The 23,273-nt window shown below is 45.5% G+C and overlaps 9 protein-coding genes across 9 annotated transcripts; 5 read left to right on the top strand and 4 right to left on the bottom strand.

Moving 5' to 3' along the window:
* Window positions 1-103: 103 nt before the first annotated feature.
* Window positions 104-2,022, top strand: F5B22DRAFT_620360 (uncharacterized protein). Its single transcript, XM_047975841.1, has one exon. The coding sequence runs from the start codon at window positions 285-287 to the stop codon at window positions 1,815-1,817; it is 1,533 nt and encodes a 510-aa protein (XP_047827551.1). The 5' UTR covers window positions 104-284; the 3' UTR covers window positions 1,818-2,022.
* A 1,817-nt stretch (window positions 2,023-3,839) lies between these two features.
* On the top strand, window positions 3,840-6,029 carry F5B22DRAFT_392602 (MFS general substrate transporter). The gene is made up of 5 exons (XM_047971411.1): window positions 3,840-4,183; window positions 4,247-4,753; window positions 4,819-5,433; window positions 5,490-5,572; window positions 5,654-6,029. The coding sequence occupies exons 1-5, from the start codon at window positions 4,034-4,036 to the stop codon at window positions 5,811-5,813; spliced, it is 1,515 nt and encodes a 504-aa protein (XP_047827550.1). The 5' UTR covers window positions 3,840-4,033; the 3' UTR covers window positions 5,814-6,029.
* Window positions 6,030-7,477: 1,448 nt separating this feature from the next.
* Window positions 7,478-8,035, top strand: F5B22DRAFT_659164 (s-phase kinase-associated protein 1; the record flags this gene model as incomplete). The annotated part of the gene is made up of 1 exon (XM_047980177.1): window positions 7,478-8,035. One exon carries the CDS (start codon window positions 7,478-7,480, stop codon window positions 8,021-8,023), a length of 546 nt encoding a protein of 181 aa, XP_047827549.1. The 3' UTR covers window positions 8,024-8,035.
* A 1,914-nt stretch (window positions 8,036-9,949) lies between these two features.
* Window positions 9,950-11,171, bottom strand: F5B22DRAFT_620351 (uracil phosphoribosyltransferase-domain-containing protein). Its single transcript, XM_047975840.1, has one exon. The coding sequence runs from the start codon at window positions 10,985-10,987 to the stop codon at window positions 10,331-10,333; it is 657 nt and encodes a 218-aa protein (XP_047827548.1). The 5' UTR covers window positions 10,988-11,171; the 3' UTR covers window positions 9,950-10,330.
* A 492-nt stretch (window positions 11,172-11,663) lies between these two features.
* On the bottom strand, window positions 11,664-13,649 carry F5B22DRAFT_638623 (FAD/NAD(P)-binding domain-containing protein; the record flags this gene model as incomplete). Its single annotated transcript, XM_047977606.1, has 6 exons — window positions 11,664-11,765; window positions 11,825-12,180; window positions 12,241-12,577; window positions 12,639-13,288; window positions 13,339-13,478; window positions 13,537-13,649. The coding sequence occupies 6 exons, from the start codon at window positions 13,647-13,649 to the stop codon at window positions 11,664-11,666; spliced, it is 1,698 nt and encodes a 565-aa protein (XP_047827547.1).
* An 888-nt stretch (window positions 13,650-14,537) lies between these two features.
* Window positions 14,538-16,035, top strand: F5B22DRAFT_620349 (uncharacterized protein). Its single transcript, XM_047975839.1, has one exon. The coding sequence runs from the start codon at window positions 14,671-14,673 to the stop codon at window positions 15,973-15,975; it is 1,305 nt and encodes a 434-aa protein (XP_047827546.1). The 5' UTR covers window positions 14,538-14,670; the 3' UTR covers window positions 15,976-16,035.
* A 617-nt stretch (window positions 16,036-16,652) lies between these two features.
* On the top strand, window positions 16,653-18,427 carry F5B22DRAFT_392356 (thermolabile L-asparaginase). The gene has a single exon (XM_047971408.1). It carries the CDS (start codon window positions 17,004-17,006, stop codon window positions 18,102-18,104), a length of 1,101 nt encoding a protein of 366 aa, XP_047827545.1. The 5' UTR covers window positions 16,653-17,003; the 3' UTR covers window positions 18,105-18,427.
* F5B22DRAFT_392355 (S-adenosyl-L-methionine-dependent methyltransferase) lies at window positions 18,428-20,528 on the bottom strand. The gene is made up of 5 exons (XM_047971407.1): window positions 20,096-20,528; window positions 19,912-20,038; window positions 19,230-19,853; window positions 18,595-19,156; window positions 18,428-18,500 (listed from the first exon to the last, which is right to left on the bottom strand). The coding sequence occupies exons 1-4, from the start codon at window positions 20,294-20,296 to the stop codon at window positions 18,846-18,848; spliced, it is 1,263 nt and encodes a 420-aa protein (XP_047827544.1). The 5' UTR covers window positions 20,297-20,528; the 3' UTR covers window positions 18,428-18,500; window positions 18,595-18,845.
* Window position 20,529: 1 nt separating this feature from the next.
* On the bottom strand, window positions 20,530-22,851 carry F5B22DRAFT_392341 (POT family-domain-containing protein). Its single transcript, XM_047971406.1, has 7 exons — window positions 22,606-22,851; window positions 22,360-22,546; window positions 22,164-22,312; window positions 21,994-22,102; window positions 21,801-21,940; window positions 21,566-21,749; window positions 20,530-21,512 (listed from the first exon to the last, which is right to left on the bottom strand). The coding sequence occupies exons 1-7, from the start codon at window positions 22,742-22,744 to the stop codon at window positions 20,843-20,845; spliced, it is 1,578 nt and encodes a 525-aa protein (XP_047827543.1). The 5' UTR covers window positions 22,745-22,851; the 3' UTR covers window positions 20,530-20,842.
* Between the last annotated feature and the right edge of the window lie 422 nt (window positions 22,852-23,273).

Raw genomic sequence — 23,273 nt, 5'->3', positions numbered from 1 at the left:
GCAATGGTATCGGCCGTCCCACGTCTCCAGAGTCGTGTAACCAACAATCTAGATCTACGCGATTTGCAGCCCTGCACAGGGAGCGAAGGCGGAAAAAAAAAGTTATACATCGGGTATTCAGTCAGGTGTATATAAAAATTAAGATATCGAAGGATATAATCACGTTTGAGCTCAATTGAAGTCCATCTACCCTTTGATTTCCATCTCGTATTATTCTATATCACCAACACGATATTGGCTAGATTCCCCTATACAGTCATTGGCTCTAATTGGGGCACTTCGCCATGGCGTACCCAATGCCGAACTCCGTGCCTTCGCGCCCATCGACACCTCAATTCCCAAGATACTCCTGTCAACCTCCAAGCCGACAACAATACTCTCGATCTCCTCCTCCGTATAATCACCCACTAAACTATCCTACGTCATATCCTCAGCCATTCTCAAGTCCCCGGCGCCTGAGTTCGCCTCCTCCGCTATGCACCTCTCCACACTTACACTGTCACCAGCCAAACACTGGTGAACACATTAATCCTCCCTATACGTGCGCTCGTGCCTGGGAACCCCATCGCGGTGATCAGAGACGTCATAATGGAGATACGATATCTACCGCGTACCACTGTTCCAAAATCCTGGACTACAAACTTGAGAGGCCTACTAGGAAGTCCCTGGCTGCTGGCATGCTGCTACAGAAAGTAAGCCAGCACCCCGAGCAACAGGACCCTATTCCACACGGGCTGCTGCTACACATGTTTCAGCACCTTTATGGCAGCATGCTGGACTCTATCAGATTCCTTACCAAAGATCTACTCCAAATTGAAGACTCCGATGCCGTTACATGCAAGGCAACGATATGTCGCTTCGACAAGCAAGATACCTGGAGACTCTACAAATCGCGAGTAGGAGTCCAGGAGCACTTCTATTGTGCGCCTCACATTGAGGTCACGTTACCATGGCTTCCTACCCGCGCGGCTATCAAGGAGATCATCGAGGCCATCACAGACAGCTGTGGCGCTCTCGGCAAGCACATGCAGCCGGCATACAAGTTTAGAACTCAGTCATATTCGTGGAAGTTCGAACCCGGCACTATCTACGAAACCGTCGACGCGGGCCATCTAATACCACGGCCAATAGTGCATGATTATAGCCACGACGAGACCAGTCACGAAGAAGAACAACAAGACGAGGAGCACCATAACCAACAACTGATTACCTACACCGAAGAAGAGACCTTCGAGATAAAGCCGGAGAATGGACCTAGGACATTAGGCGACATCAAGAGAGAATGGCGTTTCGGCCCAAATACGAATCAATGCAAAGAAATTGTCAAGGGCGTGCTCGCGAAGCTATTCAAGCTCGACCCGCGGCACATAACGGTGTGGTTCTGGGTCAAAGACGTCGAGCTCAACGACAGCAAGTGGTATCCCTGGGGCAGCCTGGACAACACCTACGGCCTAACCCTCGTATCGCAAGAAATAGTCCGGTACGACCCCGAAGACGCAAAGGGGAGCCCCAGGAGGAACGGCAAATCAAGCCGCGCTACCAGGGAGAAGGAGCTCCGCGACGTCGCCCCGACCGTGCGCATCATCTTGCCCGTGGAGCGCAAGAACTTCGCCAAGGACGACGAGAATGTCAAGTGGCTCCAGGAGTGCGTGGACGTCATGCGGACCCAGTTGTCTGCAACTTCGGCATCGCATAGTCGGGCCGCGTTCTGTATCTCCTGGAAGAAGGAGCGGAGAGACTTTGCGGACTGGTTCGGGCCTCAGGTCGTCTACAAGCTCATAGGTGACGGCGATCATTACATATTAGAAGATGCGTAACTGTTCCAACTTCTTGTACGAGTGATAGAAAATTGGATCGTGAAGGAGGAAAGACACAGGGTTATAAAAGGGGAAATCATGAGGAGTCGGAATGGAAGCGTCCTAACTCTGTACTTTACTTACTTTGGTCGGGTCATTCTTCAAGGAGCACGATGGCCTAATGTCATATTGTCTAGTTTCTAATCAAACCTGTATTAATCTCTCGCATCATCTGTATGAATGGCTCCTTACCCTTGATGAACATTACTAGATCTAGTTCTAGACTGAGAGACAGTAGTGCCATCTACTTGGCCAACATCTAAGCACCTTACCGAAACAACTTGCCTATTATTGATAACACTGATGAACTGTGGAATATCCCGCCTATTTCACAGTGACAACATGGTTTATATTTACTAATGGTAACTTATATGCAAGCATAATCAATTCCTATTAACTAACTTGGTGGATTTGTAGCGCTTATAATACCAGGACTTCAATGGTATGGTTATGTGAGGGTACTTCTAATAAGATTTGCTGGAAACAATATGCAAAAAACGGACTTAGCTAGGTTGGTTGTCTTGAGCATCTCCTTTATGCCTTTTGTCCGGAGGTTCTTCGGACTCCTTTCCACCGGCCTCGGCATCTGATTTACGCTTTCTCTTAGGAGGCTCCTCTGACTTCTTCCCATTGGTATTAGCGTCTGCCTTGTGCTGTTTCTTAGGGGGTTCCTCTGACTCTTTTACATTGGTATTAAAGTCTGCTTTGCATTTCTTTTTCAACGTTCTTCCGCCTTCTTTTCATTGGTCTTAAGTTCTACCAGTTTTCGCTTCTTTGATGTTATAGTCATCCAGAGCTCTTCGGGCTTGAGGATGAAAAGAAGAGCCTTGGGTCCAAGGGGAGCTTCGATTTCGATTCCCTGGTATTTAGTATCTTGGCCTCTGAATGCACTGCAGCTCACCCAAGTGTACTCGTTGAGCAAGGTCCGCAGAGGTGCGCTTACAGCCTTGCGTCTACTGTCTGGGTTGAACACAATGTCTGCCGGTTAGCTCGTCGCTATGATTATATGTCCCAACTTTGCTATGAAATCGACACAAATAGAAAAAAAACAAAAGTGTTGGAGTCTATTAGACCAAATCCCTTGTTCAGGTGAGGATTTACAATGTTAATTCTGGCTTTTGGATAATTGTTGATCTCCATTAGTGAGAGCTTGGGATCTTGCGCAAAGACTTGGACGTCTTTGCCGCCGTTTAACTCCTTAAACAGCTTGGCAATTTCTAGAGCTGTTGCATACTGGCAGCAAACTCGCCAGACTTCGGCCTCATTGCTGGTAACTTGCAAGGTACCGAGGCCAAAGCAAACGATCTTGTCAATGCTGCTTAGGCGTGCCTCATGCTCTCTGAGACTGTGAATCAGCTCAGCGAGATCTTTGTCCTTGGCCCAGTTTGACTGATAAGATGCAAAACTTTCTATGAACGTCTCCTCGCTCATGTCAAACTTTGTATAATAGGATTATTGAAACGAAGCTATGAAAAAGCAGAGCTGATTGTGTTATCATAAACCAGATTTAGAAAACCAGCCCACTTTGTGCTCTTGAGATTTCTTTAGGAATTAGCTTGATACGATAAACAGTCACTGCTTTTTGCTAGTCCGTAAATTTGCATCCCATATGTAAGAGGTCGTATGGAAGCATTCTTGGCTGAAAGTATCCCTGAAAGGAAACCCCCATACAGCCTTGTATTGAAAGAGCGAAGCTGTCTCCGCAGTCGGCCTCATACTATTAGCCGGCGGCCAACGGCCAGGACTTACCTGTGTGGCACGCTCGTGACCACGTCGGCCATTTTGTAGATAGCCATTCTGAAATGGGATGCGGGGCAGTTGCATGACAGTTCTATCTGCGGGGAAGCTGTTCTAGATCATGTCAGATTGAAGCGACTGGCGATCATGTTCCGTTTTGAAGTGAGTCGTCGATGGATGTGGGATAAACATCGCGATCAGTTGCAGCTGATGATGAACTTCGGCTTAGTCATTGTGATACAGCACTTACATTTATCGTCTCGCTCTCTCGATGTGAATAGTATTTCCTTGTCATGAGCTCTAAACTCAGACTGCTTGCTGTCAGCCAAGATATCTCTTGTAGGTTGGGACAGCTTCATCCCCTGTCAGATCTCTTCTCAATTGGAGAGGTCAACAGTACAACGTAAACCGCACAATCATCTCCAACCCTGGCTCTCGGAATGGCGAACGAAAGCGCGCACGAGAAAATCAGTTATGTATCAAATGTCGACGCTGCTCATAACGAACATGCCAAACCTGATCAGCAAAAGCTGGACAAGACAGGATTACCCCTCTCCCCCCAGCCGACAGACCTCAAAGACGACCCGTTGGTATGCAAATGCGCACCAAGAATGTCGGTGCGGGGATTCATAGCTAACGTGGCCATCATCTAGAACTGGTCACCAGCGCTGAAGTTCGCCATCTGCATACAGGCCTCATTCCTCGCGTTTATCGGCCCGCTCGCAAGCGCCGTCGTCAATCCGGCCTTGGTGCAGCTTGCCGAAGCCTTCGCCATCACGCCGGTGCAGGCGTCGTACGAGCTGACCGTGTTCCTCGTGTTCGCGGGCACGGGTCCCCTCTTCGTCCTGCCCATCGCGAACATATACGGTCGCCGGCCCCTGCTGGTGATCGCGTCGCTGCTGGCCGGCGTCACCAATGTCGCCGCGGCGTATAGCCCATCGTGGCCGGGCATACTGGTCACTCGGGTCTTCAACGGTATCGCGACCGGCTGTCTGACGGCGCTCGGGCCGCCGATCATTTGCGATGTCTATTTTCTGCATGAGAGGGGCTTCTACATGGGGATCTGGGCGTTGTTCGTGAATAATGGCGTACATGTAGCACCTCTACTCGGTGGCCCTATAGCGCAGAATATCGGTTGGAGATGGTGCTTTGGCATACCGGTAAGTCTTCTCGACACCCCTAGGCTCTCTTGCTGGTTATCTTATTTGATTTTTTGATATAACAGGGCTATATCCAACTGGGCGTCGCGGTGGTAATCGCCCTATGCTTGCCCGAGACGCTATTCAATCGAACACGCCAAACCGGTGGTGATGATGCTAAGGAACGGACTTTTCTAGACTTGTTCTTCTTCCAGCGATCTACTCTATCACGAAGACGCATCGCTTGGCGTGACTTCACTCAACCATTTACAATGCTTCGGTACCTTGCCGTGCTACTACCCGCCTTCTATTACATGACCTGTCTGGCGTATGGATCCGTGCTTTTTGCGACCACTGGATCGGTTGTATACAAGGAGATCTATGGCTTCAGCGTCACGCAGACTGGCCTGATCCTATCGATCCCCTTGATCATTGGAAATTTGATCGGCGAGGCGGGAGCAGGTTGGTTTACTGATTGGCTTTTATACATGCACGCTAAGCGACATGACGGCAAGAGACCTCCCGAGGCACGTCTCGACGCACTGTGGTTTGCCCTTCTACTCCCTGTCGGGACGATCATCAATGGTATCTGCATCAGCCACGCGGCGACGTCAAGCTGGGTTGGAAACGCTTTCGGCATGGCGATCGCGAACATTGGGTTTCAGGTCTCGACAACTGTCATATATGCCTATTGCACCGATGTGAGTGTCCCCGCGAGACAGGAGCTATGAATTGCTCACTGACCCGTCCTCAACAGTGCTACAAGCCTCAGAGCACAGAGGTCTCAGCCGTATTCAACTTCTTTCGACATATCTTCAGTGGTCTCGTGTCTTTCTACGCGTAAGTGTCGCCGCCATCCTCGAATGCGAAGGGCTGAACAAGGCCCGAGGAAGAGAACCTTGCTGAGTTTATCGTCTGCAGTCTGCCTCTCGCGAATAACATCGGTTTTCAGTATGCATGGCTTGTTTTCAGTTTTATCAATATCGCCCTACTTTTACCCCTGGCCGTGTTGCGGTGGAGAGGGGAGGAGATCAGACAAAGCGCATGGCAGAAGCCCCCAATTTTCCATAACGACATATAATCGGAGAAGTCTTATGTATTAGAGAAAGAGAAATTAAGGTCGGTATCAAGATATAGTAACCCAGTCGCCACTTAAGTAGGATACAGTACTCCTGACTGGCGGGCTGGTACTAAGTTAGACCGGAATCTCGAAAAAGGGGGCGGATAAGATAAACACCTCCCTCGTAGGTTAATACGCCGAGAGCAAAACGGAGGCTCGCCGGCTACGAGGAGACGGCGGGACTGTTGCACCGCCATGAGTCAGCAGACGCCTTTGTACCGAGTGTTCCATTTTGCTACAGCTTAGATTCTTCGCTTATATTAACAGGACAGGTCTTGTGTCAGGGATTGGTGTCCCGGGAGTGCAGCTGGATCGTAGGTAGGTAGAACCTAGGTAGTAGATAGGTCGAAGGTATGGGTAAGGGCTCAATAACATTGATTCCTGGCCCTCCTAATGCCAGAGGGGACCCTCCGCCCCCTTATATACCTGACTATTGAACTATCTCCACTCATTCGGAGTAACTTCTGCCCTAGTGCTTCCTTGCCCCTGACATCTGGTCTCATCGTATATAACATTTATTATAATTTTTCTATTCGCAAGACTTACATGATGGCTTTTGTTTTAGATATGAAAATAAAATATTATATTACTAGTTATAGTAAATTAACAACTGTAGAGCTAATCTTAAGCGATTATATATTTGCCCTTGCTTTAATTATAATGTTCACTGCAGTAGTCTTGCACTTAGAGAGAAATCCCCACGAAATTTTATGCATCTAGCCCTATTTCAAGTATCCTGAGACTGTTTGACTGGTTAGATGCTGACTGTCATACCAGGCGCCTGCTATTTCAGAAGATCAGTAAAGCATTTAGTATAACAAGGGCAGAGATACTGGGATTGGAACTTGAGCAATTCAGATTATAATGAACAACTAGGGCTGCATGAGTCCTTGACCAATCAACTTCTTCCTGGCTGTTGGTGGCTTGACTCGACTCTATATACACCTGGTCTGGCAGCCCAGACCGCCTAGGTCTCAAGGGCCTGTTTGAAGAAGCGAAGGTCTGTATAACCTCACTTTCCAATATTGCCTGCATGTCTTTGAGGATAATGAACAGCCTACGATGGCCTTTCGTACGGCCGAAGCGCAAGGCGAATTGCATATTCAGCTAGTACCACTTGAACGCGTGTAAGCGTCATGAATGAAGATGAAAGTCAGACATTCGCACTTTAGCATGAACCTTCGTAAGGTTAAACGTATCGGTAGGCCGTCTCGTCGAGCTTGTTATGCCTTATGTATTCCTTTAGAATGATGTTTAGTTACCCGTCTCGTATGGACCACAGGAGCGCTACGTAGTATTCGGTCGTTGACCGCGACTCTTTGTTGCATATTACGAAGTCTGGAGACAGAGGTTTGTTGATCCAGACACAATACCTTTGTTTGATGATTGAAAATTCCTAAAGAAAATAACAAGCTCATTGATTGCATCAACTGACAAGAGACTTGTTCAATTAGAAACGGGTGGGTTGTTGAAGTCTTGCTTCCGCTTCGACATAAATATCTGCGCAAGAATCTCTGCGCCGAAGAATAATCATGAACAAGCATCAATATCTAAGTTTCCAGTGTCTTTAATAGCAATATTTTAAACTATACACTATCTCTTTCCTCAATCGAAATTATCTCACAATGGAATCTACTCCCCTCAAGGTGACTCTTGCCAGCAACGACGGTGTTGAGGTCCAGGCGACTCTTGCAGCTGTAAAGCAAAGCACCACACTGAGCACCATGTTTGAGGTCCTCGACGAGTCGAAGACTACCAATCTGCCCGTTCCCATTCCCGGGGTCGACGGAGAAACTCTTCGGGTAGTCATGGAGTGGTGCGAGGAATATCAGCATGTTACCGAGGCTGACAACTCTCTGAAGCTGGGGAACGGAGCCACCAAGATCCCCGAATGGTCCAACGTGTTCCTAACAAAAGTCGGGCTTGACAGAGACCTCTTCTTTAAGCTGATTAATGCGGCCAACTACCTGGAGATTCAACCTCTCCTGCGCTATTCGATTTTGAAGTTGGCTCGTAAATTGGAGATGATGAATCCCGAACAGATGCGTGAGTATCTTCACATTGAAAACGATTTCTCTCCTGAAGAAGAAGCTGAACTGAAGCGTTCTCATGCTTGGGCCATGCAGCGAGAGCCAGAGAAATTAGAACCTGAGCAGCAGCAGCCACAGTAGTATAGAATAGAGTAAACAAGAAGGCTAAGATAACTTCTTAAGAATTTACATCACCCAGACATACATATTTATTTTTCTCAGTCAGTTCTAATACACTTTTCTTTTCTCCTCTAACTACATACCATCTGAGTCGCTTCTGTAGACGTAACAATAAGTTCTTCTAGATACGTAGACAAGGGAGTAAGCAAAAACCCGGCCTCACGACCACCCCCCGTCACGACCAGGGCCCTAGGCACCCTAAAACGCGCTTTAACTCCCAACTACCTAATTAAACACTACTTAATAACGCAACTGCATTTAGGTCTCACAATAATTTTTTACCTTTATTCTATTTAAAATTAACTCCTCTTTATTATTATATCTTCCAATTTAAAAAATTATTATATTATAGCTATTATTTATATAGTTTAACTTAAAACTTTAATTTAAACAGTAATATATATTTAAAGTATTAATAAATTATACCTATATTGTTAGCTTTAAGGTATTCCTATTAAAAAATAAACCTATATTAACCTATTATAAATATTAATTAATAAATTAAATAATAGGGTAAGTTAAGTTAAGCTTTATACCTTTATTATTTAAATTTAAACTTATAGCTAAATGTATATTAATTATTTTAAATAATAATAAAAGCTTTAAAAAAGAATAATATACTTATTTTTTAATTTAAAATAATAAAGTTAAATTAATTAAATTATAATTTATTAATTATATATATATTAATAGTATAATAATAATTAATATTAATCTTTTTTTTAATTATTTTAAAGTTTTAAAAATTATAAATATTCCTTTTAATTACTTTTATAATATTAATAAAATAAGTATAAATTAAAGTATTAATAATAATTATTAAGTAATTATTAATTTTATTTTATATTAAACTTTTAAAAAAGCTATTAAAAAAAGTAAATAGATTATTATTTTTAAAATTATTAATATTATTAATAATACTTTATTATTATTAATAATTTAAAAGGGTATATAAATATAAAGTTAATAATTTCCGAATTAAAATTAAAGCTTATTTAAAGATTAATACTTTAAATATTTATTTAATAGGTAAATTAATAATTTTATAATATTAAAATAATTATAAAATCTTTTTATACCTTATATTTAAAGCTATTATAATAATATATAATATATATTAATATATAATAGTTATAAATTATATATTAATAATAAATTTTTTTAAACCTACCTTTTAAATAAAATCTAGCTTTTATTTTATAAACCTTATTATAATTATATATTATAGCTATTAAATATTAAAATTTTTAATTTATTAAAAAAAAAGTTAAAAATTAAGTTATAAAAAATATTTATAAGCTATTTAAATATAAAGCCTTTAAAATAAAATATATTAATAATATATAAAGTTATATATAAAAATATAATAAAGTTAAATATATTTAAAAAACTAATAGGTATTATTATTTTTAAAATATATAATATTTAAAAAGAAGGGTATTATAAAAGTAATAGTATTAATATTTATAGTTAAAGAATAACCTATTATATTTAATCTATTAAAAATAGCTTTTAAAATTATAATTAAAATATTCTTTAAAAGCTAATAATTATAAACTAATATATAAAAATTAACTTAAACCTTTCCTTTATTTAATAATTTATTATAAAGGCTATTTTTTATAAAGGTTAATAAAGCTTTTAATTAAAAGGTTAAAACTATTACATTTTTATAAATAAAGATTAAAACGTTAAAAGTTAAACTTTAAAAAAACATTAAGGTTAAATAAAAATTAATTAAATTAAGTTCTAATAATAACTTTATTTATATAATATATATATATAGAAGTTAAAATATAAATTATATAATTATATAATATATATTAATAAAGCTATTAATTAATATATTCCAAAATGTAAGGATATTAATATAAAAGATATTATTAAGGTTAAAAATAATAGATTTAATTAAAAATATTAAAAAAAGCATCGTAAATAACGTATTCGTTAAGAAAATCGCTTTAGAAGTTGGGTAATTAGTAGGCAGGAGGGGTGGTCGTGACGGGGGGTGGTTGTGAGGCCGGGTTTTTGCTTATTGCTAAAAGATAGAATTGGCGAGTTTCCAAAAATTCATTGAAAGAAGTAGGCTCGTTTAAATACCCTTCCCAGAGCGGTGCCTAATGTCAAGAATAGCACACTAGTCTAGTTGTACCGAAATATTCTTCCTCTACCCAGACGATATCTGTGCTATGGGGTTAAACGAACACTGCAATATGTCGAACTCGAGGTTCTCCAGTGTAAAGCCGGCTGATGATCCCTGAAGCTGTATTAACTAGATACCGCCTTCCCGAAAAGCTTGTCCCCGACGTCTCCAGGGTATGGCACAACGTAACCATTTTCATCGACGCTCTCCGCCCTTGCTGCCACGACGACTTCGCGGATCAGAGGATGCTCGGCCACAGCTCTGAGGCCGATCGGCGAAACATAACAGGATAACACGGTGATGTATCTCTCACGCGGGCCGCTCAGACCCAGGAGCTCATTGCAGATACTGAGGATGGTGCCACCAGTTGCAATCACCGTGTCCAGCAGGACGATATGGCCATGCTGCGGGATCAGGGGGTAAGGACGTCTTCCCAGCCACTCAATCTGGGCATCCGTATTCTCTTTGGCGCGGATACCACGGACGAGGCCACATGACGGCGATTCGAAAAGTCCAGAGGCTGCGACGTACATGGGTAAAGCGCCTCGAAGTATGGGGACAAGGGTGACCGGAACTTTCCCGAGCTGCTCATTTCGCTCCTTCGCGACACGCACAACCTCGACCGTCATGGACCCGACGACGTCGTGCATGGAAGCTTCATCTGTAGAGCGATCAAGAAAGACTGGCAAGAGTGATTTTATGGTCGAGATTGATGGGCTCAGAGTCACAATTGATGCGTGATTCTCCGAGTTCTTCTCTACAGAGAAAGTCGAGGTGTCCATTGTCGAATAGTGAAATTGAACGCAATGTCTATGGAGTTATCCTCCGGTATGGAATGTTTTAGTTAAGTGACGGGGGAGATGGGACATCTGCATAACAATCTAGTAACATACCAAGTGGAAGGAAAACAGGGAAGTAAGGTGAGATATACGGAGAGCTCCGTCGTCGTGAGTGATCGGGGACTCTCTAGCCCTCCGGCTTATTCCTCGAAGCTGTGCCTCTCACATGTGTTGAGGCCCTTCATCACACAGTGCTTCGGCTTGTAGAGCGCACATGGTCCATTGGGGATGGGTAACAATGTTGGTTTCTTTTTCCACTCTTACCTTGACATATGGGGTTACTGCGTTGTTTCTCGAGCTGACTGTTGCTGCAATACTCCGAGCTTCTACTCAGCCTACTACCGTGCGACCATGATCCAGTGCCGCACTTCGGACTTATAATCGAGCTCTACTATAGGCAGCAGTCCCTGACACTTAGGTACAAGGGCTAAACAAGCCGAATCAGAATTGAATGCAGGCCGCCAAATAGAGAATACCTAGAATGGCATTGCGGAGATGCTGATGGTAATTAGACGCTCTACGAGGTACACATTTCAGGGGTGATATGATTGGATTCCTAAGGTTCTCAATAATTCTCATGTTGTTACAACACGTACGCTGATCCCTTTAGATAGTAGGGCTAAGCATTTAACTTCCTTGCTAGATCTTGGGCAAATGCACACATTGCCAATGTTGGGTTCCATGCTCCCGCAGTTGGAAATATACCGCCTCCTGTGACGTACTAATGGCATATGAGTAAATCCTAGTAATTCTCTCAAGGGTTGTTAAACATGCACGTACCACACCATTACAGCCATACGGCCGATACAGTTCATCGACCGAACCACCTTCAGACTCCGGGCCCATGAAAGTCGAGCTAGACTCATGCACTACGCCTCTGACCCTCATTTCTTGCTGTGATGGCCTCCCTGTGACCCATGTTTGGGACAATTTGTTCCAATAATCTCTGTTGCTTGGCTTGGATAGGCGGTCGGCAAGCTGGAAGACAACTTCTTCCATGAATGTCCGTAGCGCTTCATCCTCTTCGTTACACAAGTATTGGATTCGAATATTTGTTGTCTTGTCCGGATCACCCTCGTTTCGTCGAATCCAACACCGGCTGTTTTGTTCCGAGAACTCACCAACAGCCGCACAGACTGCACCTTGATGATCAGTAAGAGAAGAGAGCTGAAGAGAGGGTAAGTAGCAGGAATTACCAAAAATGACGTGATCCTCAGACCCTCGCAGTTGATTGGCCTGGGCAGATGCTGAGAAGTCAGGGCACTTTCTCCCAAGATCGTGAAGGTCTCGTTCCACATCTGGACAGTGAACCGCAGTGATCTGTATCTGATATTGTCTGCCAGTACTCGGATGCAATCCAAGTAAGCACTGCGCAGCAATCTCGAGCGACCTACTGTGCCCATGAGAGAGGCACGGAATCTGACTCCTTGGGACCCTAAAAGTGAGATGGGAGATAAAATTTCCTGTAAGTCGTTTAGTCTCTTTTGCCATTTGAGGTATAGAATTGTAAAGTAAGGTGGTGTTAGGAATCGTCTGCGATCAAATCAATGTTAATAGCTTCATGTTTTAATCGGTAAGTAGGGGGGAAACCAACCCCCGCACATAGAATGAGTTTCGTGTGACTGCTGTCTAAGGTCTTGGTGCCATTTACAGTCTCAAGGCCTATAGCATCCCCGCGATTCACAATAATTCTTCTGACAGCACAGTTTAATTTCACGTCAAGTACTTTACCTTCTCCTCTTGAAGCCTTTTGGATTTGGTCCTGGATGATTGATAACAACTTTTCGACGGCTGAAAACTTGCTGAAACCAAACTGAGCACCAGGTCTTTTGTGGGATGTAGCCAACAGGGCCGGTCCAGTGGTTCTCAAGGATGGAATTCCGTCAATAGGGAAATCTAGTCTGCTGCTCATATGGCCTTGCAAGCACCCAAAAGCCGAATCTTTTATTTCAGCCAAAGACGTGATATTCAAGAGCTCTTGAGCCCTCGCCCAAAAGATTGAATTTGCTGCAGTATTTTTCATGGAGTCGGGATATTCTCTAAGAGACTCCATGGACGGTTGAGGACACCACCCCGACCAGAATAGACTTCGCCCGCCGAAGAATGGGTAAAAGCCATGGCAATACCCTAAGTCTGAGTTGTATGTTTCTCCTGAAAGGGTCCAGGGATAAATCACAGAATGGCCACCGAAAATTCTCTGAAAAGGGGCTGAGAGGTTCTGGAAGTGTGTTGGAAGCAGGAATCCTGGAGCTGTTAGACACTTTAATACGGATCTAGGAAATAATACATATTACCCCCTCTCTCGATAATGAGAATCTTCTTGTGAGGATTCAACTGCAGGGTTTCATGTACGAACGCTAAAGCAGTACACCCTGAGCCAACGACGACATAATCATAGGCGTTGAGAGATCCAAGATCGTCCCAATTCTCTTCGCTTTAAACTTTTAGTTGGCACTTGTAGAGGGAATCATGTGTGTGTGTAATCATCAAACCTCATGAAAAATATATCATTCAGCACTTTATCTGGTGTTGGCTGTTGGACTGTTGGCCCTGGAAATCCGCACGCCGACCGCCCATCCTTTCCAATATCGTAGATTTCAGCCATTGTACACTATAATTGACAGACTCGCAAATGCTAAAAGTCTATAGAAGAGCTGTCCGAATAACGGGTTTCGACGCTTGCAAAGAATCTCCCGACCGACAGTTGCCAAACCCTTCGCACTTGGACAGTATCATGATTGAAATTCGAGCATGAAATCTCAGCGTGCTGCGGGCTTTGTAGGCTCTCCTACTCCTTTCTTTTGTCAGCTGGGAGAAGGAACAAACCGCAGTCGAAATCATATACACAAGTGTATGTATATCCAACTGCATATATTACTGCATATGAAGGCCACGATGCTACACCGCTACTTGAGACGGCCTTCAGAACTATACCGTATTGTTGACAAGATAATAGCTAACAAGATAGGTTAGCCTTCTGTCATGGATCTACGTATCAAGTCCCTAGACAAAGGGGTTGGATGTATGTGACGTGCAGTTCAGGTGTGAGACTTTTGTACGACCTCGGGTCAGAATTGCCGTGCTGGAAACCTTGACACAGTCCGACTGTTGGCTCAGTAAGCGGCGAAACATCATTTTACCTAAAAGTTTTTCAATAAAGGTGTCGCGGAGTAGTGGGCATGCAGTTAATCTTGCACGGGATTAACGACGTCGTTTTTTCCGTCACAAAAGGTGAATCCAAAGGTTACAATATCGCAGGGGCTCCGGAGAGGTGAAGCTCACTCACAGTTGAGCAGTTAAGAACCTACGGGACTTTCCGACTGTTGTCTTCGATGCTCCTGAGTGGAGAAGGAATATTGCATGGGAAACAAAGAGTGCATACAACAACTACGACGTCGAGCCATCGCCTTGAAAACGCTATGGCAGTCAAAAATCACGCAGACTACAGGCGGCACTCCAGTTTGAGCTCAGTCTCCTTTTTAATTATCTACCAGTCCAATAAATGTGCGCCCAATATTACTTGAACACTGTGTTTTCCCACAACGTTTCGTCACGATTTATGGCTTCTTGAATTAAGACGAAATTTTCTCGTGGCTATAGATATCATCATTGGTTAAAAGCCCATCATGCCGTGTGGAGCAGATATGAATCTTTTCACCAGCCTTCCGTTGTCCAGTTCAGTTTTCAGTGAGTGGCTAGACGGCTCTGTCCCTCAGCATCCGTATTTTGATGACAACGCAAAGATCCAATCCATTGTTTCAAACATCAAACATCGTCTTATGAGCTTTGCTATTGAAGCGTGTCACTTGGTGCTCGAAGAAATCCCTTGCGAACAACCTCAACACAATGTGCTATCACAAACACTCTCTGCTAAACCAAGTCTCTGGTGGGCCGTTTTGCTTGCTCAACGTTACGGAGTTATATACTTCATGTCCCGAGGCGAGGCGCAATCAACTTATTACCAACTCATCAGAAAACACGCGGTCGAAACAGACATTATTGACAACTTCCTCCGCTCAAACGCGGCTGGCGTTCGTATCATCAACTATGCGGTGCATGCATATATCACGCGTGGCGATCTCCATGTTGAGTACAGCACTTTTTGTGTCCCTCCAAATGCCATAGCAGCCGTCGGCCCCAATCACGTCGTTGTACGTAAGGGGGACTTCATCAACCGTCCATCATCGGAAGTTCTCGCTTCACATTCACCCATGTGGGACTTGCACGATTTTGCCCATCTGAGTTCCGCTACACTTGATGAAACGCTGTATGGAAATAAGTACCAGGCTTGCCTCGTACAACTACCCAAACGCCTCACAGCGTTGATTCGCAGTCCTGGCATGCGGACGGCAACTGGACCAAAGATCTCAGACGGCTTGGTGTTTAGTGAGCTTCTAACAAAGATGTACACAGATGCAGTAGCAGATATATCCAAAAATGCTAAACAGACATATAAGAGTCTCTGTACCGACCTAGCCAACATGCTCGCGGAGTACTATTTAGCCAAGCGCGGGCTCGAGCATCCTTCAACAGGACAAACAATGATGCTGAGGCAGCCTATTTTGCCTATCGAGCTTGCCGTCTTGGTCCAAAACAAAAGCTACGAGCTTCCAGCGAGCGAGATTGAGCAACGGGTGCTGACACGAGGGGGTGCACAAGCCACTACGGAGGACGCACTACTGCCTCTAACAGCGAGAGAACGAATCACTTGGCTGGCAAAAAGCAGGAATTGGGGCTACTTCGAGGTCCGCAATACGATTAAGCACCGGGCACACAAGGAGGCCTACCGAATTGTCTGCGAGGAACTGATGACGCAGACAACTGATGAGTTTGAGAAGGCACTTCTTCAGAAAACAAATGCAAACATTCTGTACAAGGATTGGAAGGCAGGGCACAGATTGATTCTTTGGGACGAGTTGCCCCAGATGTAATTATTATCGGACTACGGCGGAGTCTAGCCAGGAGAATCCGAGGACAGTAGGTGTTGGAGGTAGTGAGTGTTTACTGCAGGGGTTATTGAAACTTACATGAGGCTCTGTTGTTGCATACGTATTAGTATCACACGGCCAAGATTGCCAAGACCGCCAAGACTCTTTGAACCACACGCCCGGAACCATATCCTTGGCGAAAGTGAAGCTATAAGTGATTGGATATTAGGAGTCACAGGGTCAGATTGTTATATGCGAGAAGAACCAACAAGTTGAGGCAAGGGAGCCCAACGGGCCTGAGAGTCCTAGATTGTATGAAGCCAGAATGAGCATGGATAGCCCGGGGTTTCTCCTACTTCAGAGAAGAGGGAAGACCAAAGCCCTAGAGACCCCTAGTAGATTATTTGACTAAGTTCTAAGCCTTCTATAAGAGCCCTTGTCACATTGCAATCTCAACCAGTCAGCTGCTAAGCTCGAGCCTACACGATACAAGCCTGGCTACTGTGTTATGACCTAATTTCATTACTATGTAGATAAGTAAAGAGATACTACCTAGTCTAATGATAGGAAATGTTTAATGTGACTGAACTTAGGTAATCTGTAGCTTCTCCAAAAATGTAGGATGAGCGAGGGTTTAACTTCGGAGATACTAGATCATCCCGGTGACGGCTCATGTACTTAGAGTTAGGCAGCAGGCAGTTTTCATAGTGGGTCAATCCTTAGGAATGAATAGGGGTTGGAACCGGAACTCTCCATAAGCTCGCAATCTGTTGCCATTAGCTGCCTGAAATCTACCAGAACAATTCCCAACCCCTTCTCTATGCGGGAAAAGCCGACGATACGAACGTTGCCAGCATCTTGTCTCTTAGTCATCACACCGTCTTCAACGTTGCAAGACCGACATCGCGCGATCCATTTTCTCCGCCACACTCCCATTTCCGTCGCGGAGAAGTGGGTAATATGCCGTATAAAGGCCGTTCATCTTGCACGGGATTAACGGTGCCGTTTTTTCCGTGACAATTTCGCATTCAATGGCAGCCATGGAGCAATCGAATCACGATCTAAGCAGCGATTTCATTGTTAGCGACCGTGACGGCATCGTGGAAAATTGCCACTTGGTCCACGCGGCCGTGGTTGATACGACAGGGAATCTCCTCTACTTTTTAGGCAACCCTTCGCGCCTTACTCTCATTCGCTCGGCAGCTAAGCCAATGCAGGCCGTAGCTGTGATTGAAGCAGGAGCGCTTGAAGAGTTCGGGTTCGATGAGGCCGACCTTGCGCTCATGTGTGGCAGTCATAGCAGCGAGGCGAGACATGTTGAGAGAGCCAAGACCATGTTGGCAAGGCTGCAGGCTGACGAGGATGATCTCCAATGCGGTGGCCATCCACCTATTTCCCCCCTCGTAATGCGGACTTGGCTTCGGGATGGGTTCAAGCCGTCCCCAGCCAGCAGTGCCTGCTCTGGTAACCATATTGGGGTCATGGCCGCTGCAAAGATCAGTGGAGCTGGCATTGCAGACTACCATTCCTTAGACCACCCAATTCAAAAGCAAATCAGGTTGATCATGCAAGATATCGCGGGTCTTGGCACCAAGGGCATCAAATGGGCCCTGGATAGCTGCAACATGTACTCGCCAGCCATGTCACTGCAGTCGTTAGCTTCTGCCTACGCCGCATTTGCCAAAGCAGCTGACAACGTTGCCCATGACAGGGTCCAGACATTTCCACATGCAGAAGCAATGGCCCGAATATACAGTGCTATGGTTCGACATCCCGAAAATGTTGCCGGTGAGGGTCGTTTCTGCAGTGTTCTTGGGGAAGCATACAACGGCGGCCTGTTTGGGAAAGGCGGAGGTGATGGGTGTTACGCTGTTGCAGTTCGCTCCTCGGAAGACACCGAGCGCCTGGGGGCCGTTGGTGGTATCGGGATTGCTCTGAAAATAGAAGACGGGAACTATGGCATCATGGACGCGGCAGTCGCGGAGATCCTTGAGCAACTCGAGATTGGAACTAGGGAGGTTCGACAGCGCCTGGAGGTTTTCCATCAAGGCAAGGTCAAGAACTCTAGAGGTGTAGTAACTGGGGGTCTGTCATTCCCATTCAAACTCAGAGAAAACTTGATTGCTAGATAGTCGTCTACATCAGCAGTGCTAGTTCCCTAAACTATGAGCTCCCCTGCCTTTGATCGCATAGTCCTTCCAGAACCTGCACCAATGCAGTCTTATCACTATCGACTTGATCTTCAGTCGTACTCTCTACTAAGCCTATATGCATTGCATAGTGATGGCAAGCTTCTGCCATTTTCACATCCTTTTCTGAAATGCCGCCCAGATCATGTGTAGTCCATCGAATGAAAACTTTATTGTAAATCTAGAGCATGGTCAGACATGTCATGATCTAGTAATTGTGTAGAGTAAAAGAAAATAGAAATCTGGGGAGAAATGCCAAAGGGAAATGGATAGTACATTGGCCCATTCGGGATGGTGTCTTTGCTCAGTTGCTTGGGAAGCAACAAAGTTCATGAACTCCTGATTATCCAGTCATGTTGTCAGTATGATCATCCTTCAACTTTGACAAAGCTTTGCAAAGTGACGACAGAGAACATGAGGTGAGAGCATGTACCCATGTGTTTCTGAAGGATTTGAATTGCAAATAGGCTTCGAGAGCCTTTCCGTCCGCGCTCACCCGCCAATTCTTGGAGTTCAATATGTCAAATCGGACTTGCTCTTGAGCCATCCTTTGCAGAACGCCCACAGCATCCAAAAAATTGACTGGAACTATCAATGTCTTGTCAAAAAGGATGAGATGCGGAAAAATAAATCTTAATCCTATCTGCTTTACGCGAAACAGTATTTCTAGTCCTGCTATGGCGGTCACTTCAGTCTTGCGTCAATAGTTGCGTGCTCAGTCGGGGTTTGACGCCATATCTTATGAATACGAAACCCACAATCACCAAGCAGACACCGCCAGTGCCGTTCAGTGCGCTCGATCCCACCAATCGTCATCATATTGAGATCCTCCCAAGCCATCTCTTTTACTGCATTGGTGTTGTCGATGACCATGTCTGTAATTAGAAGACGCGACTGGACGGCGTCCATGGCGGCTGCAACGTTCCTCAGGAGAATCCCACACGCAGCATCATCCCAATTGTGTAGACAGCGGCGGAGGTAATAGACTTGCGCACCTGGTAAGTAGATACACATTAGCCTTGTCATAAGCACTATGCGTTCAGGGAGCTTCGAATGGTGAAAACATGCCTCTGATAGGGGCTGGCAGCGGCTCGAAGAAAGACCCCGCAACCGTTTCCATCCATGCGGGCAAGCCTGCAGTAATGGCATCTAGAATCACCGCCTCCACATCCATTAGAACAAATCGTGCAGCTAACAGCTCCGGGTGATCGGCACGAATGTCTTGCAGTGCTTGGCCATGACCGCCCCCTAGGTCCACAATAGTCAGCTCTTCCTGCAGTCCATGCTGCTTGTTATTGTCTGTGACGCTGGGAATCGGCACAAGTTCCCGACCAAACGGGAATGAACCAATTGCCTTCCCTACCGAAAGGGCTGCCACAATCTCACTTTCCATGCCCAAATCAAACGTTTCACGACATCTTTCATCCTTGTCACGGTACTCCCACATGGGCAAGGCGGTGTGAGACCCGAGCATGAACGAGCAATCCCTGTAAGACCCGGCATCTTGCCATTTACGCGCCTGCAAGAACTCGGGGAGGGCAATGATTGCGCGGCCGTTGTAGTCGTACATGAGTGTAAGGAGAGCCCGGTTAGCGGAAGATAACAGGGTGCGGGAAACGGCGTTGTGGGCGTAGCAGAGTTCCGAGGGTTCGCTGAGTGTCGAGGTTGCAACACAAGCTCTCAGGATGCGGCCCGTACTCGGGTTAGCGCACGGAAATTAAATTAAGGCATGTGATGGCATAATACTAACTCAAAAGTGTCTTTTCGGCTTTAAGGGTCCGAGAGAGATCGTCTAGGCTGCACGAATCTCCGTTGGCTGGTAAAGCGTCTGGGACACCAAGTGCGATGGCGCAACGTAGCGCGGCATTTTGAGCAGGCTACCGAGTTCACACACGTCAGCAGATTGTCATGTTGGTTCCGGACAAGACACGTACCTGCTGAGCGATAGAGAAAATATTTTCCTCGGGACTACGAACGGCCAACAGCAGCTGCTCCGCTGCAGCTACGAGCTCACGACGAGCAGATTCTGATTCGAATTGTAAAGACCCATTGACCGTTGCAAGATTATTTGCCGCTTGGGTAATGCGATGAACTAGGGACTGAATCGCTTCTGGGGTAGAGGACTTGAGAGACATAGTGACAAAGGCGGTTTGCAGGTCAACTATGCTGTTGTCTCACTTGCAAAGCTTCAATCAGAAGTGGTGATTTCCGCCAACAATAGGTATTATCCTTGGAATGACTCTTATATAATGAAATATATCCTCTTAGATGAGTGGGGGGCGGTGTCATGGACCAGAATAGGAGTGCAGTACTAAACCGCCACGCTATCTAAAAGATAGAAACGACGTTATCAGGTCGAGGCCCTGCGTGTCTACATTCAACTATATAATACTGTAACAGGCGGTGAGTCTTTGGGTCCAATCACGTATGCCGTGCCTTCGGCTTCGATGGCCGTGATATCATCAGAACAGTGTCATGATATTTAGAGCGTAGTAGATGAAGGCTGGGTTCTGCTTGAAACAGACGAGGAGACTAAGTATCACTCAAATTTACAGGCAGAAAAGTGCGCGTCTTGTTGCTAACCGAACGAACACGAGGGCTACTATCGCTTCCACAGTTGATGTCCATCAAAACTGAAGATTCTGCCTCTAGCTAAAAGAATCCAAGTTAATTCACTATCGTCACTTCTCTTCCTCCGCTTCGTAGTCGGGGCTATCTAGAGTTATGACACCGTCATCCTTCCAAAATTTTGCCGTAAATATTATAGTCGCAACAAACATGATCCCAGCAATAACAGCATACATGATAACGAGCTTGGGGTTGCGCGCAGTCGGGGAGATAGCCAAATCAATCAGAGCACCAATTCCTTGTGTTGCAAGAAGCACACCCTGAACTAGGGACTTCATAGATTCTGGTGCCGTATCGTAGGCAAATTTGTATGCGGTCGTGATCCCCAATATCTCACCGAAAGCGATGAGCACATATGATGGGAATTGAATCCAAACGCTGATATTGTTTGGACCACCCTCCGCAATGCTGCACTCTGTTGGGTAACGATAACAGGGACCGACATTATAGATGAGCTGTTGGACTATGGCAGCAAACGCCATGGATAGCGCGAAGAAAAAGCAGCCAATTATCATTCGCATCATTGGCCCGAAGCGAACATGAAAAAGATTGGTCATGTTTGAAAGTAGCCACTGAACAAAAGGTAGAAGCACTACGACAAGAATGGGATTGAAATACCAGATCAAGTCGTTCGGCAACCCATTGGTCTGCATCTGTCCAGCTTGAGCGATAAAATTGTTGCTACTCTGCCCCACGCAAACGTACACGAGGATGAAGATGGCACTGTCTGTTGTGTTAGTCCGATGATAGCACACAACATGGCAACCCATACTCACAGGACTCGGCATATGTAAAGAGTTTGCTTGACATCCCCTATGTCATCATCTTGTAAAGGTCGTGAGCTCGGCTCCGAATCCTCCTCGCTCGCGTCTCTCGACTTCCGCCTAATGCTTTTGACAACTATTCGCCAAAAGACCTTTCCTTTTCCAAGTAACGCATTCTCCTGCGGGCGTTGACATACTGCGCTTTGTTAGCGTTTCAGTAAGCAGCTTCGGCTTCCCGCTTCCTTACTAAAGTGTTTTCGACCGAGAATAAGGGTCGCAGGAGCAATCCACAGTCCAGAAAGCGGAAGCAAGAATGCAGCCCAAAATCCATAGTGCAACTCCAGGAAAGTTGAGGCAATGCCTGAGATGGCACCAATGTTAAGTCCCCTGGCAACATTTGAGTTAGACGGCGGAACCTGACAGGCTCGAGAGAGACTTACCAATAGTTCAGATTGTAGATAAATTGTAATGTGAGATCCCGGTCAGGCATATACATCTTGCCATTCTTTCTAGTCACGGGACCTCTTCCCTCTCTGACGTATTGATCACCTTTAGTTCAAGATACTGTTAGCCAAGTTTACTAGAGAATGATGCAGGGGAATCGTATTACCAATGAAGGCGCTGACAGTAGATTGGAATGCACCCGATCCAGCAGCAATAAGTATTAATGAAACTGTGAAGCCCGCTGGGGCAGCCCCGTGTTCGATTGCCGCTGGGATTGAGACCAGAACTAGAAGCAGCGTACCGAACAAATACACTCTGCGCTGGGTTAGCCCGGGAGTGATTTTGCGTGGCGACAGACTCACAGTGATGATATGACTAATAGATTATACCGACCCAACCATCCGTCTGCTCCCACCGCGCCACAGAGGGCCGCGATCGTTTGAAAAGTGAAGAACGCGTTGTTGATGGCTGTCGCAGCAGTCTGGCCGAGACCAAGCACGCCTGGGCGCTCATGCGCAACAGAGCCGTAAGAGTTCTGTACATAGTTCTCTAATCAATTGAGAGTCAGTGGCGTCAGACTGCTAGACATCATGTCAACATCATCTTACGGAATGGAATAGTAAGGCCGTAGTACGAGAACCGCTCGGCAACATTCACGAGGACAGCGAAATATACGCGGAAAGGTAGGTGATCGATTCCAAGAGGTAGGTCGCCAGTGACAACCATCCCCCGTCTTTCGGTAGACATGATCGGACAAGGTCATCCGTGTGGCGGTAGAGAAAAGTGATCAAATTACAACAATGCAGAATCGATAAGTAGTAGTCGTTGATTGCCCAGGAGGATGAGAGCAAGGCCTAGTCAAGCTTCAATGTTGCAACCCCGAAGGAAAGTGGACGGAGTAGTGTCAACATGGATGAGTTGAAGTGGCTTGCTCTTGGGGCTTTTGGGGTCCTGGCTATCCCATGGATGGCACGTTGGGCTTGCATGCTGAGCGCGCCCTTCGCACCCCTTTCACTTGTCAATACTTTGCGCCGCATTCTGATACCTACCTAGTATGCAATGATACGTTCTCACACACTGCTCAGCCTGACGAAAGCCCCTGTTGGTTAGTCTTTCCACGAGGGATTTACTTACATGAGCGGTCTCGCCGCTTTAGGACCTACATGTCTTCATGAGTCCTCCGAGTCACAGTGCAAATATGATCTGGTAACGTAACGCGCAGCCAACATTTCTAATGATTCGGAGTCTCGCCCTGTATGTACCAAGTACAGTTGAT

Source organism: Xylaria bambusicola (genome assembly GCF_022495145.1).
Source record: "Xylaria bambusicola strain CBS 139988 unplaced genomic scaffold F5B22scaffold_47, whole genome shotgun sequence".
NCBI lineage: Eukaryota > Fungi > Ascomycota > Sordariomycetes > Xylariales > Xylariaceae > Xylaria > Xylaria bambusicola.
The sequence above is the reverse complement of the archived record's forward strand: the minus strand, read 5'-3'. Positions and strand labels throughout refer to the sequence as shown.